This window comes from Dendrobates tinctorius, unplaced genomic scaffold (genome assembly GCF_039654945.1).
Source record: "Dendrobates tinctorius isolate UK_male_01 unplaced genomic scaffold, ASM3965494v1 ptg000348l, whole genome shotgun sequence".
NCBI classification, from domain to species: Eukaryota; Metazoa; Chordata; class Amphibia; order Anura; family Dendrobatidae; genus Dendrobates; species Dendrobates tinctorius.
In genome coordinates, this window is record NW_027362014.1 from 615893 (window position 1) to 631645 (window position 15753).

General features: G+C 53.9%; 1 protein-coding gene across 1 annotated transcript in view; it reads right to left on the reverse strand.

The window, feature by feature from the left end:
• SLCO1C1 (solute carrier organic anion transporter family member 1C1) overlaps positions 1–15753 on the reverse strand; it is a 245412-nt gene that overhangs the window by 101003 nt on the left and 128656 nt on the right. The window contains exon 9 of the mRNA XM_073562346.1: positions 9711–9875. Within this exon, the coding sequence (XP_073418447.1) occupies positions 9711–9875 (165 nt within the window). The remainder of the gene's footprint in view (positions 1–9710; positions 9876–15753) is intronic.

The window sequence follows — 15753 nt, forward strand, 5'->3', positions numbered from 1 at the left end:
CATCCTCTGTGCTGCTGGGGGCCCTGTACCTTCCTCTATGTGACCTCCTCCATGGTGAGCACAGTGCTGACATCCTCTGTGCTGCTGGGGGCTCTACACCTTCCTCTATGTGACCTCCTCCTTGGTGAGCACACTGCTGACATCCTCTGTGCTGCTGGGAGCCCTGTACCTTCCTCTATGTGAACTCCTCCATGGTGAGCGCACTGATGACATCCTCTGTGCTGCTGGGAGCCCTACACCTTCCTCTATGTGACCTCCTCCATGGTGAGCGCACTGATGACATCCTCTGTGCTGCTGGGGGCTCTACACCTTCCTCTATGTGATCTCCTCCATGGTGAGCACACTGCTGACATCCTCTGTGCTGCTGGGGGCTCTACACCTTCCTCTATGTGATCTCCTCCATGGTGAGCGCACTGCTGACATCCTCTGTGTTGCTGGGAGCTCTACACCTTCCTCTATGTGACCTCCTCCATGGGGAGCGCACTGCTGACATCCTCTGTGCTGCTGGGAGCCCTACACCTTCCTCTATGTGATCTCCTCCATGGTGAGCGCACTGCTGACATGCTCTGTGCTGCTGGGGGCCCTGTACCTTCCTCTATGTGACCTCCTCCATGGTGAGCGCTCTGCTGACATCCTCTGTGCTGCTGGGGGCTCTACACCTTCCTCTATGTGATCTCCTCCATGGTGAGCACACTGCTGACATCCTCTGTGCTGCTGGGGGCTCTACACCTTCCTCTATGTGACCTCCTCCATGGTGAGCGCTCTGCTGACATCCTCTGTGCTGCTGGGGGCTCTACACCTTCCTCTATGTGATCTCCTCCATGGTGAGCACACTGCTGACATCCTCTGTGCTGCTGGGGGCTCTACACCTTCCTCTATGTGACCTCCTCCATGGTGAGCGCTCTGATGACATCCTCTGTGCTGCTGGGGGCCCTGTACCTTCCTCTATGTGATCTCCTCCATGGTGAGCGCACTGCTGACATCCTCTGTGCTGCTGGGGGCTCTACACCTTCCTCTATGTCACCTCCTCCATGGTGAGCGCTCTGATGACATCCTCTGTGCTGCTGGGGGCCCTGTACCTTCCTCTATGTGACCTCCTCCATGGTGAGCACACTGCTGACATCCTCTGTGCTGCTGGGGGCTCTACACCTTCCTCTATGTGACCTCCTCCATGGTGAGCGCTCTGATGACATCCTCTGTGCTGCTGGGGGCCCTGTACCTTCCTCTATGTGACCTCCTCCATGGTGAGCACACTGCTGACATCCTCTGTGCTGCTGGGAGCTCTACACCTTTCTCTATGTGACCTCCTCCATGGTGAGCGCACTGCTGACATCCTCTGTGCTGCTGGGGGCCCTGTACCTTCCTCTATGTGACCTCCTCCATGGTGAGCGCACTGCTGACATCCTCTGTGCTGCTGGGAGCCCTACACCTTCCTCTATGTGACCTCCTCCATGGTGAGCGCACTGCTGACATCCTCTGTGCTGCTGGGAGCCCTACACCTTCCTCTATGTGACCTCCTCCATGGTGAGCGCACTGCTGACATCCTCTGTGCTGCTGGGAGCCCAACACCTTCCTGTATGAGACCTCCTCCATGGTGAGCGCACTGCTGACATCCTCTGTGCTGCTGGGGGCCCTGTACCTTCCTCTATGTGATCTCCTCCATTGTGAGCACACTGCTGACATCCTCTGTTCTGCTGGGGGCTCTGCACCTTCCTCTATGTGACCTTCTCTAAAGTGAGCGCACTGCTGACATACTCTGTGCTGCTTGGGGCTCTGCACCTTCCTCTATGTGACCTCCTCCATGGTGAGCACACTGCTGACATCCTCTGTGCTGCTTGGGGCTCTACACCTTCCTCTATGTGACCTCCTCCATGGTGACTGCTCTGCTGACATCCTCTGTGCTGCTGGGGGCCCTGTACCTTCCTCTATGTGATCTCATCCATGGTGAGCGCATTGCTGACATCCTCTGTGCTGCTGGGGGCCCTGTACCTTCCTCTATGTGACCTCCTCCATGGTGAGCACAGTGCTGACATCCTCTGTGCTGCTGGGGGCTCTACACCTTCCTCTATGTGACCTCCTCCTTGGTGAGCACACTGCTGACATCCTCTGTGCTGCTGGGAGCCCTGTACCTTCCTCTATGTGAACTCCTCCATGGTGAGCGCACTGATGACATCCTCTGTGCTGCTGGGAGCCCTACACCTTCCTCTATGTGACCTCCTCCATGGTGAGCGCACTGATGACATCCTCTGTGCTGCTGGGGGCTCTACACCTTCCTCTATGTGACCTCCTCCATGGTGAGCGCACTGCTGACATCCTCTGTGCTGCTGGGGGCCCTGTACCTTCCTCTATGTGACCTCCTCCATGGTGAGCGCACTGATGACATCCTCTGTGCTGCTGGGGGCCCTGTACCTTCCTCTATGTGACCTCCTCCATGGTGAGCGCTCTGATGACATCCTCTGTGCTGCTGGGAGCCCTACACCTTCCTCTATGTGACCTCCTCCATGGTGAGCACACTGCTGACATCCTCTGTGCTGCTGGGAGCCCTACACCTTCCTCTATGTGACCTCCTCCATGGTGAGCGCACTGCTGACATCCTCTGTGCTGCTGGGGGCTCTACACCTTCCTCTATGTGACCTCCTCCATGGTGAGCACACTGCTCACATCCTCTGTGCTGCTGGGAGCCCTACACCTTCCTCTATGTGATCTCCTCCATGGTGAGTGCACTGCTGACATCCTCTGTGCTGCTGGGGGCTCTACACCTTCCTCTATGTGACCTCCTCCATGGTGTCTGCACTGCTGACATTCTCTGTGCTGCTGGGGGCTCTACACCTTCCTCTATGTGACCTCCTCCATGGTGAGCGCTCTGATGACATCCTCTGTGCTGCTGGGAGCTCTACACCTTCCTGTATGTGATCTCCTCCATGGTGAGCACACTGCTGACATCCTCTGTGCTGCTGGGGGCTCTACACCTTCCTCTATGTGACCTCCTCCATGGTGTCTCCACTGCTGACATTCTCTGTGCTGCTGGGGGCTCTACACCTTCCTCTATGTGACCTCCTCCATGGTGAGCGCTCTGATGACATCCTCTGTGCTGCTGGGAGCTCTACACCTTCCTGTATGTGACCTCCTCCATGGTGAGCGCTCTGATGACATCCTCTGTGCTGCTGGGAGCTCTACACCTTCCTCTATGTGATCTCCTCCATGGTGAGCGCACTGCTGACATCTTCTGTGCTGCTGGGAGCCCTACACCTTCCTCTATGTGACCTCCTCCATGGTGAGCGCTCTGATGACATCCTCTGTGCTGCTGGGAGCCCTACACCTTCCTCTATGTGACCTCCTCCATTGTGAGCGCTCTGATGACATCCTCTGTGCTGCTCGGGGCCCTGCACCTTCCTCTATGTGACCTCCTCCATGGTGAGCGCTCTGATGACATCTTCTGTGCTGCTGGGAACCCTACACCTTCCTCTATGTGACCTCCTCCATGGTGAGCGCTCTGATGACATCCTCTGTGCTGCTGGGGGCCCTACACCTTCCTCTATGTGACCTCCTCCATGGTGAGCACACTGCTGACATCCTCTGTGCTGCTGGGAGCCCTACACCTTCCTCTATGTGACCTCTTCCATGGTGAGCACACTGCTGACATCCTCTGTGCTGCTGGGAGCTCTACACCTTCCTCTATGTGACCTCCTCCATGGTGAGCACACTGCTGACATCCTCTGTGCTGCTAGGAGCCCTACACCTTCCTCTATGTGACCTCCTCCATGGTGAGCGCACTGCTGACATCCTCTGTGCTGCTAGGAGCCCTACACCTTCCTCTATGTGACCTCCTCCATGGTGAGCACACTGCTGACATCCTCTGTGCTGCTAGGAGCCCTACACCTTCCTCTATGTGACCTCCTCCATGGTGAGCGCACTGCTGACATCCTCTGTGCTGCTGGGAGCCCTGTACCTTCCTCTATGTGACCTCCTCCATGGTGAGCGCACTGCTGACATCCTCTGTGCTGCTGGGAGCCCTGTACCTTCCTCTATGTGACCTCCTCCATGGTGAGCGCACTGCTGACATCCTCTGTGCTGCTGGGAGCACTGTACCTTCCTCTATGTGACCTCCTCCATGGTGACTGCTCTGCTGACATCCTCTGTGCTGCTGGGGGCCCTGCACCTTCCTCTATGTGACCTCCATGGTGAGCGCACTGCTGACATCCTCTGTGCTGCTGGGGGCTCTACACCTTCCTCTATGTGACCTCCTCCATGGTGAGCGCTCTGATGACATCCTCTGTGCTGCTGGGGGCTCTTCACCTTCCTCTATGTGACCTCCTCCATGGTGAGCACACTGCTGACATCCTCTGTGCTGCTGGGAGCCCTACACCTTCCTCTATGTGACCTCCTCCATGGTGACTGCTCTGCTGACATCCTCTGTGCTGCTGGGGGCTCTACACCTTCCTCTATGTGACCTCCTCCATGGTGACTGCACTGCTGACATCATCTGTGCTGCTCGGGGCTCTACACCTTCCTCTATGTGACCTCCTCCATGGTGAGCGCTCTGATGACATCCTCTGTGCTGCTGGGAGCCCTACACCTTCCTATATGTGACCTCCTCCATGGTGAGCGCACTGCTGACATCCTCTGTGCTGCTGGGGGCCCTGTACCTTCCTCTATGTGACCTCCTCCATGGTGAGCACACTGCTGACATCCTCTGTGCTGCTGGGAGCCCTACACCTTCCTCTATGTGACCTCCTCCATGGTGAGCACACTGCTGACATCCTCTGTGCTGCTGGGGGCTCTACACCTTCCTCTCTGTTACCTCCTCCATTGTGAGCACAGTGCTGACATCCTCTGTGCTGCTGGGGGCTCTACACCTTCCTCTATGTGACCTCCTCCATGGTGAGTGCACTGCTGACATCCTCTGTGCTGCTGGGGGCTCTACACCTTCCTCTCTGTTACCTCCTCCATTGTGAGCACAGTGCTGACATCCTCTGTGCTGCTGGGGGCTCTACACCTTCCTCTATGTGACCTCCTCCATGGTGAGCGCTCTGTTGACATCCTCTGTGCTGCTGGGGGCCCTGCACCTTCCTCTATGTGACCTCCATGGTGAGCACACTGCTGACATCCTCTGTGCTGCTGGGGGCTCTACACCTTCCTCTATGTGACCTCCATGGTGAGCACACTGCTGACATCCTCTGTGCTGCTGGGGGCTCTACACCTTCCTCTATGTGACCTCCTCCATGGTGAGCGCTCTGTTGACATCCTCTGTGCTGCTGGGAGCCCTACACCTTCCTCTATGTGACGTCCTCCATGGTGAGTGCACTGCTGACATCCTCTGTGCTGCTGGGGGCTCTACACCTTCCTCTCTGTTACCTCCTCCATTGTGAGCACAGTGCTGACATCCTCTGTGCTGCTGGGGGCTCTACACCTTCCTCTATGTGACCTCCTCCATGGTGAGTGCTCTGTTGACATCCTCTGTGCTGCTGGGAGCCCTACACCTTCCTCTATGTGACGTCCTCCATGGTGAGTGCACTGCTGACATCCTCTGTGCTGCTGGGGGCTCTACACCTTCCTCTCTGTTACCTCCTCCATTGTGAGCACAGTGCTGACATCCTCTGTGCTGCTGGGGGCTCTACACCTTCCTCTATATGACCTCCTCCATGGTGAGCGCTCTGTTGACATCCTCTGTGCTGCTGGGGGCCCTGCACCTTCCTGTATGTGACCTCCTCCATGGTGAGCGCACTACTGACATCCTCTGTGCTGCTGGGAGCCCTGCACCTTCCTGTATGTGACCTCCATGGTGAGCGCTCTGATGACATCCTCTGTGCTGCTGGGAGCCCTACACCTTCCTCTATGTGACCTCCTCCATGGTGAGCGCACTGCTGACATCCTCTGTGCTGCTGGGGGCTCTACACCTTCCTCTATGTGACCTCCTCCATGGTGAGCGCACTGCTGACATCCTCTGTGCTGCTGGGGGCTCTACACCTACCTCTATTTGACCTCCTCCATGGTGAGCGCACTGCTGACATCCTCTGTGCTGCTGGGGGCTCTACACCTTCCTCTATTTGACCTCCTCCATGGTGAGCGCACTGCTGACATCCTCTGTGCTGCTGGGGGCTCTACACCTTCCTCTATGTGACCTCCTCCATGGTGAGCGATCTGATGACATCCTCTGTGCTGCTGGGGGCTCTACACCTTCCTCTATGTGACCTCCTCCATGGTGAGCGCTCTGATGACATCCTCTGTGCTGCTGGGAGCTCTACACCTTCCTCTATGTGACCTCCTCCATGGTGAGCACACTGCTGACATCCTCTGTGCTGCTGGGGGCCCTGCACCTTCCTCTATGTGACCTCCTCCATGGTGAGCGCACTGCTGACATCCTCTGTGCTGCTGGGGGCTCTACACCTTCCTCTATGTGACCTCCTCCATGGTGAGCGCTCTGATGACATCCTCTGTGCTGCTGGGAGCCCTACACCTTCCTCTATGTGACCTCCTCCATGGTGAGCACACTGCTGACATCCTCTGTGCTGCTGGGGGCTCTACACCTTCCTCTATGTGACCTCCTCCATGGTGAGCGCACTGCTGACATCCTCTGTGCTGCTGGGGGCTCTACACCTACCTCTATTTGACCTCCTCCATGGTGAGCGCACTGCTGACATCCTCTGTGCTGCTGGGGGCCCTGCACCTTCCTCTATGTGACCTCCTCCATGGTGAGCGCACTGCTGACATTCTCTGTGCTGCTGGGGGCTCTGTACCTTCCTCTATGTGACTTCCTCCATGGTGAGCACACTGCTGACATCCTCTGTGCTGCTGGGAGCCCTGCACCTTCCTCTATGTGACCTCCTCCATGGTGAGCGCACTGCTGACATTCTCTGTGCTGCTGGGCGCTCTGTACCTTCCTCTATGTCACTTCCTCCATGGTGAGTGCACTGCTGACATTCTCTGTGCTGCTGGGGGCCCTGCACCTTCCTCTATGTGACCTCCTCCATGGTGAGCACACTGCTGACATCCTCAATGCTGCTGGGGGCCCTGCACCTTCCTCTATGTGACCTCCTCCATGGTGAGCGCACTGCTGACATTCTCTGTGCTGCTGGGGGCTCTGTACCTTCCTCTATGTGACTTCCTCCATGGTGAGCGCACTGCTGACATCCTCTGTGCTGCTGGGGGCTCTGTACCTTCCTCTATGTGACCTCCTCCATGGTGAGCGCACTGCTGACATCCTCTGTGCTGCTGGGGGCTCTGTACCTTCCTCTATGTGATCTCCTCCATGGTGAGTGCACTGCTGACATCCTCTGTGCTGCTGGGAGCCCTACACCTTCCTCTATGTGACCTCCTCCATAGTGAGCGCACTGCTGACATCCTCTGTGCTGCTGGGAACCCTACACCTTCCTCTATGTGACCTCCTCCATGGTGAGCGCACTGCTGACATCCTCTGTGCTGCTGGGAGCCCTACACCTTCCTCTATGTGATCTCCATGGTGAGCGCACTGCTGACATCCTCTGTGCTGCTGGGAGCACTACACCTTCCTCTATGTGACCTCCTCCATAGTGAGCGCACTGCTGACATCCTCTGTGCTGCTGGGAACCCTACACCTTCCTCTATGTGACCTCCTCCATGGTGAGCGCACTGCTGACATCCTCTGTGCTGCTGGGAACCCTACACCTTCCTCTATGTGACCTCCTCCATGGTGAGCGCACTGCTGACATCCTCTGTGCTGCTGGGAGCCCTGCACCTTCCTCTATGTGACCTCCTCCATAGTGAGCGCACTGCTGACATCCTCTGTGCTGCTGGGAACCCTACACCTTCCTCTATGTGACCTCCTCCATGGTGAGCGCACTGCTGACATCCTCTGTGCTGCTGGGAGCCCTGCACCTTCCTCTATGTGACCTCCTCCATAGTGAGCGCACTGCTGACATCCTCTGTGCTGCTGGGAACCCTACACCTTCCTCTATGTGACCTCCTCCATGGTGAGCGCACTGCTGACATCCTCTGTGCTGCTGGGAGCCCTACACCTTCCTCTATGTGATCTCCTCCATGGTGAGCGCTCTGCTGACATCCTCTGTGCTGCTGGGGGCCCTGCACCTTCCTGTATGTGTTCTGTGGCCCCTTAAGCTGCCAGACTCAACCAAAACCAGCATAGGCAGTCGGGACTGAGGCCGACATTAGAACGGGCAGCAATGACCATATAGGAGGGGGTGAGCTGTGACATCACCTATTATGAATGGTGGGTCCTGTGTTATGAGCTGTATATAGAGGTGTTATCAGTCACTGTTCAGGAGGAGGAGGTGAGCTGTGACATCACCTATTATGAATGGTGGGTCCTGTGTTATGAGCTGTATATAGAGGTGTTATCAGTCACTGTACAGGAGGGGTAGGTGAGCTGTGACATCACCTATTATGAATGGTGGGTCCTGTGTTATGAGCTGTATATAGAGGTGTTATCAGTCACTGTACAGGAGGAGGAGGTGAGCTGTGACATCACCTATTATGAATGGTGGGTCCTGTGTTATGAGCTGTATATAGAGGTGTTATCAGTCACTGTACAGGAGGGGGAGGTGAGCTGTGACATCATGTATTGTGAATGGTGGGTCCTGTGTTATGAGTTGTATATAGAGGTGTTATCAGTCACTGTACAGGAGGGGGAGGTGAGCTGTGACATCATGTATTGTGAATGGTGGGTCCTGTGTTATGAGCTGTATAGCTCAGGAGGATTGTGATTTATTAGCCTCTGCTGCCATCTCGTGGTCACTTTATTACAATGCAGCTGTTTCTCACCTGGGTTTGGGGTTCCCCTTGATGTACCTGCTGTGTGTGATCACACAGTGAACCCCCAATTTCAGACTGAGATATGAGGGGCTCAGTGAGATCCGGGACTGACTTCTGCCATTAATGTATTTAGATGGGATTTGTTCGGTCCCCCAGGAATGACTTTTATAGTTTACGTCACCCTGAAGTGACTCTGTGTCCTGGGGCCCATCGCTGACCCCGTGTCCCTTCCATTTCTCCAGTTGTACAAGGGTCACTGCCACTCTTTACCCCCATCAGCTCCATTCTGTTCCCCGGGTCACTCCCTGGTCAGTCGTCTTCATTCTCACTCCCATCATCTGCCCTCAGATGCAATGATACAATGTAACAGTGCTGCACCTCTGGAGGTGACTGGAGGATAACACACGATGTAACAGCAGAATAGTGAGTGCAGCTCTGGAGGTGACTGGAGAATAGGATAATGTAACAGCAGAATAGTGAGTGCAGCTCTGGAGGTGACTGGAGGATAAGACACGATGTAACAGCAGAATAGTGAGTGCAGCTGTGGAGGTGACAGGAGGATAAGATATGGTGTAACAGCAGAATAGTGACTGCAGCTCTGGAGGTGACTGGAGGATAAGACATGATTTAACAGCAGAATAGTGAGTGCAGCTGTGGAGGTGACAGGAGGATAAGACATGATGTAACAGCAGAATAGTGACTGCAGCTCTGGAGGTGACGGGAGGATAAGACATGATGTAACAGCAGAATAGTGAGTGCAGCTGTGGAGGTGACTGGAGACTAAGACACAATGTAACAGCAGAATAATGAGTGCAGCTCTGGAGGTGACCGGAGTATAAGACATGATGTAACAGCAGAATAGTGAGTGCAGCTCTGGAGGTGACTGGAGGATAAGACACGATGTAACAGCAGAATAGTGAGTGCAGCTCTGGAGGTGACTGGAGGATAAGACAGGGAGTTACCAATAATGAAGTTGGTCCGCGATGACGTCTGTCCGTATTGCTGCTCGATATATTTTGGTTTATAAGTCACCATTCCCACCAGTGAGTTATACTGGAAGACGCTGCCGCACAGATACAGGAAGAACACCGGGTTCCCCAGGAGCCGCTTCACGGATGGCATGAAATCTGCGGAGTAAAGAAGTGACTGAAACCTAAGTCTTGATATATAGAGGGTGAGTGGTTATTATATGGAGCGCGGAGTACGAATGGTGAATCAGGGCCACGGGGAGAAGAGCTGACACTCACTACCTCCTGTGATGCGGCTGTGGCGCCCCTGAGGCTCAGTTGCCATACTGCACCTCCTCCTGACCACGCTCCAGCACCTGCATCCCACACCACATGGTAGTTCAGCAAAGCACCTTTGATGGCTCCCTGCTTGGAACACGAAACGTGCTGGGAGGCGGGTGGAGTTAGAATACATAAAAGAGCGGGAGGGTTAGGATTGGAGGTCAGTCAGTTCAGTTTAGGAGAGCGAGGAAAGAAGATCCCTGGGAGAGGGATGGAGGAAGGAGTGCTGCAGCAGATCTCAGGAGAAAGACATTGAACTGAAGCCTGAGCTTCCATAGAAAGGAAAGGACAAGTACGGAACGTAGGAGTAAAAGAGACCACAGAGGACGTGGGTTAGAGCAAGAACCCTGCCTAGAAGTTCTAAGAGCAAGGCCGGGGCCCGGTCCCCGAGGTTGTATGGACACTAATGGTTCTGCAGCAGACACCGGTGGAGTAGTGGGCTGTAAATGCATTACTCCCATCTAAGACTTGAGGGCACAATGCAACATGGATAGAGAACCGGGACTCAGGAGTAGAGAGTCCCCGAAGCAGGCAACAGGTGTCTGCCGTACAAGTAGAGTTCTTGGGAACATCTGTCAGGAGGAACTCCAGTGTAACTCAGTACTAGGAGATCTTCACACTTAAAGGCGCTATAGAGGAGACGTTCAGGAAAGGCACATAAGTTGGCGGAGTGTGGAAGGGAGCTCTCCATCTTTCCTGGAGGTTGACTGAGTCCCTGACCCGGAGGACACGGCACAGAAGTGAGCACTACAGACTGTGAGTAAAGCTTTGGAACTACAAGCCCTGGTGTCCTCCATTGATTCTTGCGCCAACGCACCCAGCACCGCTACATCTGGGTACCAGCTTCTACACTGATTGTGCCTCTCTTCTACCCCTACATCTACACTGCCCTGGGGCTACAGCTCCACCTGTGGGGAGCTTCACCATCTTGGCTGCAACACATCACCAGCCGCAGAGGATCTGCAAGCAGCGTCGGCTTAACACCTCCCTTGCCGAACACCACAGGTGGCGTCACAAACTATTCCATTAACTACATTACACCATTCAAACTTCCCGTTAATTGGGCGCCCAGGGCCACGGATCGGGTCACCGCTGCTGTGACACATCAAGCCGGCCCAGTACCGAGTACCCCACAGCCCTGGGAGGGCGACCCACGGCCCCCTCCTGTGATGCAGCCCCTCCTGTGATGCGGCCCCTCCTGCGATGTGGCCCCCACCTGCGATGTGGCCCCCTCCTGCGATGTGGCCCCCTCCTGCGATGTGGCCCCCTCCTGCGATGCGGCCTCCTCCTGTGATGCGGCCCCCTCCTGTGATGCGGCCCCCTCCTGTGATGCGGCCCCTCCTGTGATGTGGCCGCCTCCTGTGATGCAGCTCCTGCTGTGATGTGGCCCCCTCCTGTGATGTGGCCCCCTCCTGTAATGTGGCCGCCTCCTGAGATGCAGCCCCCTCCTGTGATGCAGCCCCCTCCTGTGTTGCAGCCTCCTCCTGTGATGCGGCCCCTCCTGTGATGTGGCCCCCTCCTGTGATGTGGCCCCTCCTGTGATGCGGCCCCCTCCTGTGATGCGGCCCCCTCCTGTGTTGCAGCCTCCTCCTGTGATGCAGGCCCCTCCTGTGATGCGGCCCCTCCTGTGATGCAGGCCCCTCCTGTGATACGGCCCCTCCTGTGATGTGGCCCCCTCCTGTGATGCGCCCCTCCTGTAATGTGCCCCCCTCCTGTGATGCGCCCCCTCCTGTATTGTGGCCCCCTCCTGTGATGCGCCCCCTCCTGTAATGTGGCCCCCTCCTGTGATGTGGCCCCTCCTGTGATGCGCCCGCTCCTGTGATGCGGCCCCTTTCTGTGATGCGGCTCCTTCTGTGATGTGGCCCCCTTCTGTGATGCGGACCCCTCCTGTAATGTGGCCCCCTCCTGTGATGCGGCCCCCTCCTGTGATGCGGCCTCTCCTGTGATGCGGCCCCATCCTGTGATGTGGCCCCCTCCTGTGATACGTCCCCTCCTGTGTTTCGGCCAACTCCTGTGATGTGGCCCCTCCTGTGATGCGCTCAGTATGAATAGGAAGCAGCAGCTTTGTGTGGCTGACACTTTTCTGTCCCTGTGTAATTAGGATCTTCCTGACTTCAGTCCCACATGGCCGATGTCCCAAACTTTGTGCGGCCATGTACCAGATATGAATATTAGTTATTAGTGACAGGTGTAGGCTCTATAGATATTGTAGATTTTTTTTGGCACTTGAACCCCAATCTCATTTACCGGCCCCCATCTGAGGCCTCTGGGGGAGGTCGGTAGGAGCGGCTGGTACCTGGTAAAAGCTGGTTCTGGCCTAGATCCCATGAGCAGTGCTGGGGGATACAGCTGCTGTAAGGACGGTGCAGTTTCCTATTTGGAGTGCCCCCTCCTGCAGATCTGCGCCATTCCTGTGACATCAGGTCTGGTACCTTTCTTGTGCTTCTCCCGGTTATTTATGCACCTGTACACACTGTGTTATCTCGTCCCATCTAACATCTCTTGTGTATTTATCAGTGCGGCCGAATTGTGGGATTAATGATAGAAAATGTAACAGCTTCATTCCTCTTACTCTATAAACCGCACCCTGAAGCCTCGCGAGGCCCCACGTTACCAGTATCGGCCTGTACTAAACGATCGGTGGCAGCTGGACTCTCTGGTTATTGTGGAGACTGGCGGCGACTATACAAAGAAATATATACAGCTCTGGCAAAAATTAAGAGCGCACTGCACAGTTGTATAAGAATCCTCTTCTCTCCATGTCTGACGGCCATTCCATTCCAGTGTCAGCGGAATTCCATCCAGAGTCCACCTCATTCTACTTAATGTGCTTTTGATTAGTGATCACCTCAACCAAATCTTATCTAATGAAGGAAAGTATAAAATCCCTGCTGTGGTGTTCACAATCCTCCTGCAATAGGACAAGCTGGACGGCAAAACAAGTGCTAGTAATATCCCAAAAGTAATAGGAATGAAAAAATAACTTAACCATGCCAAAGGAGCTGAAAAGAAAAGTATTGAGTGAGGAAAAGAAGAGCTCAATTCTGGCTTTACTAGCAGAGGGATACAGTGAGCGTCATGCTGCCTCCATCCTTAAAATTTCTAAGACGGCAGTCCATTACAACAAGGTCAAGCAGCAGACATTGAGGACAACAAAGCTACAGACCAGCAGAGGGTGAAAACGACTCTCCACTGACCGGGATGACCGTCATCTTATTCGAATGTCACTCAGCAACCGCAGGATGACATCAAGTGACCTACAACAGGAATGGCAAATGGCAGCTGGGGTGAAGTGCACGGCAAGAACAGAGGCAGGCTCCTCAAGTCATGTAAAGGTAGAGAAAAGCCTTTCATCAATGAGAAGCAGAGGAGAGCCAGGCTGAAGTTTGCCAAAGACCATAAGGATTGGATCATAGAGGACTGGAGTAAGGTAATCTTCTCTGATGAGTCTAATTTTCAGCTTTGCCCATCACCTGTTTGTCTAATGGTTAGACGGAGACCTGGAGAGGCGTACAAGCCACAGTGTCTTGCACCCACTGTGAAATTTGGTGGCGGATCGGTGATGATCTGGGGAGGCTTCAGCAAGGCTGGAATTGGGCAGGTTAATCTTTGTGAAGGACGTATAAATCAACCGCATACAAGGTTATCCTGGAGAAACAGTTGATTCCTTCTGCTCAGGCAATGTTCCCCAACTCTGAGGACAATGCGCCATGCCACCCAGCTAGGTCATCAATGTGTGGATGAAGGACCACCACATCCAACCCCTGTCATGGCCGCCCGATTTCTAGACCTGAATCCCACTGAGAACCTCTGGAATGTAATCAGGAGGAAGATGGAGAGTCACAAGCCATCAGCCACAGAAGAACTGCTGACAGAAAATGTTGTGAAGAAGAAACGGAGAGTGGTGGTCATGGGGGATTCCCTGTTGAGAGGAACAGAGGCCGCTATCTGCAGACCGGATATAACTACAAGAGAAATGTGCTGTCTTCCAGGTGCAAAAATTAAAGATGTGTCTGACAGGATATCAGGACTCTTCAGACCTACAGATGACTACCCATTCCTGCTACTACATGTGGGGACAAATGACACTGCAAGAAACGACCTGGAAACCATCTGCAGAGACTTTGAAGACTTAGGCTGGTTTCACATTTGCGTTTTTTTTCGCGGTAATTTAGCGCTAAATAGCGCATGCGTTTTTTTTTCCTATACTTTGCATGGGATGCGCTTATGTGCACATACACATGCGTTTGTACGCGTTTTACCGCGCATGCGTTTTTTTGCGGTATGCGCTCGGGCGCACAAAATGCAACTTGTTGCATTTTTTGTGCGTCCGATTTGCCTCAAAAAAACGCATGCACGCGCAATGCGTTTTTTTACAGCAAGACACCCATTATAAGTCTATGGTGAGCATATGTGCGCATTGGCATGCTTATGTATGCGTTTTTTTGCACATGCGTTTTTTTTTTTACCATTAGTTTAGACAATGGAATTTAGGGGTTTGGGTAAAGTTAGGGTTAGTTAAGGGGGTTTAGGGTTAGGGTTAGGGTCAGGGTTAGGGTTAGGGTTAGGGTCAGGGTTAGGGTTAAGTATGGTTTGGTTAAGGGTTAGGGTCAGGGTTAGGGTCAGGGTTAGGGTTAAGTATGGTTTGGTTAAGGGTTAGGGTCGGGGTTAGGGTTAGGATTAGGGTCAGGGTTAGGGTCAGGGTTAGGGTTAAGTATGGTTTGGTTAAGGGTTAGGGTTAAGGTTAAGTATGGTTTGGTTAAGGGTTAGGGTCAGGGTTAGGGTTAGGGTTAGGGTTAGGGTCAGGGTTAGGGTTAGGGTTAAGGTTAAGTATGGTTTGGTTAAGGGTTAGAGTCAGGGTTAGGGTTAGGGTCAGGGTTAGGGTTAGGGTTAAGGTTAAGTATGGTTTGGTTAAGGGTTAGGGTCAGGGTTAGGGTCAGGGTTAGGGTTAAGTATGGTTTGGTTAAGGGTTAGGGTCAGGGTTAGGGTTAGGGTCAGGGTTAGGGTTAAGGTTAAGTATGGTTTGGTTAAGGGTTAGGGTCAGGGTTAGGGTCAGGGTTAAGGTTAAGTATGGTTTGGTTAAGGGTTAGGGTCAGGGTTAGGGTTAGGGTTAGGGATAGGGTCAGGGTTAGGGTTAGGGTTAAGGTTAGTTAGGGTTTGGGTTAGGGTTAAGTATGGTTTGGTTAAGGGTTAGGGTCAGGGTTAGGGTTAAGTATGGTTTGGTTAAGGGTTAGGGTTAGGGTTAGGGTCAGGTTTAGGGTTAGGGTTAGGGTCAGGGTTAGGGTTAGTAAAGTCATGGTTTGGGTTAGTGTGAGGGGCCACCTAATGTTGGAAAAAACCGCAAACGCGGTAAAAACGCACTAAAAACGCATACAAACGCATAAAAACGCTGCGTTTTTTTCATGCATGCTCATAAAAATGCTTGAAAAAAACGCAGCAGTTGTATGCTTTTGTATACGTTTTTCAATGCGTTTTTTTGCGGGAAAAACGCGCTGCAAAAAAAAGCAAGTGTGAAACAGGCCTTAGGCAAGAAAGTGAAAGAACTGGGAGCGCAGGTGGTCTTCTCTTCCATCCTCCCAGTGGATGGCCATGGAACAAGGAGGTGGAATAAGATTCTGCAGGTGAACAACTGGCTACGTCGATGGTGCCGTCAGCAACGATTTGGATTTCTGGATCACGGAGTGAACTACTTATACGATGGACTACTTGCTAGAGA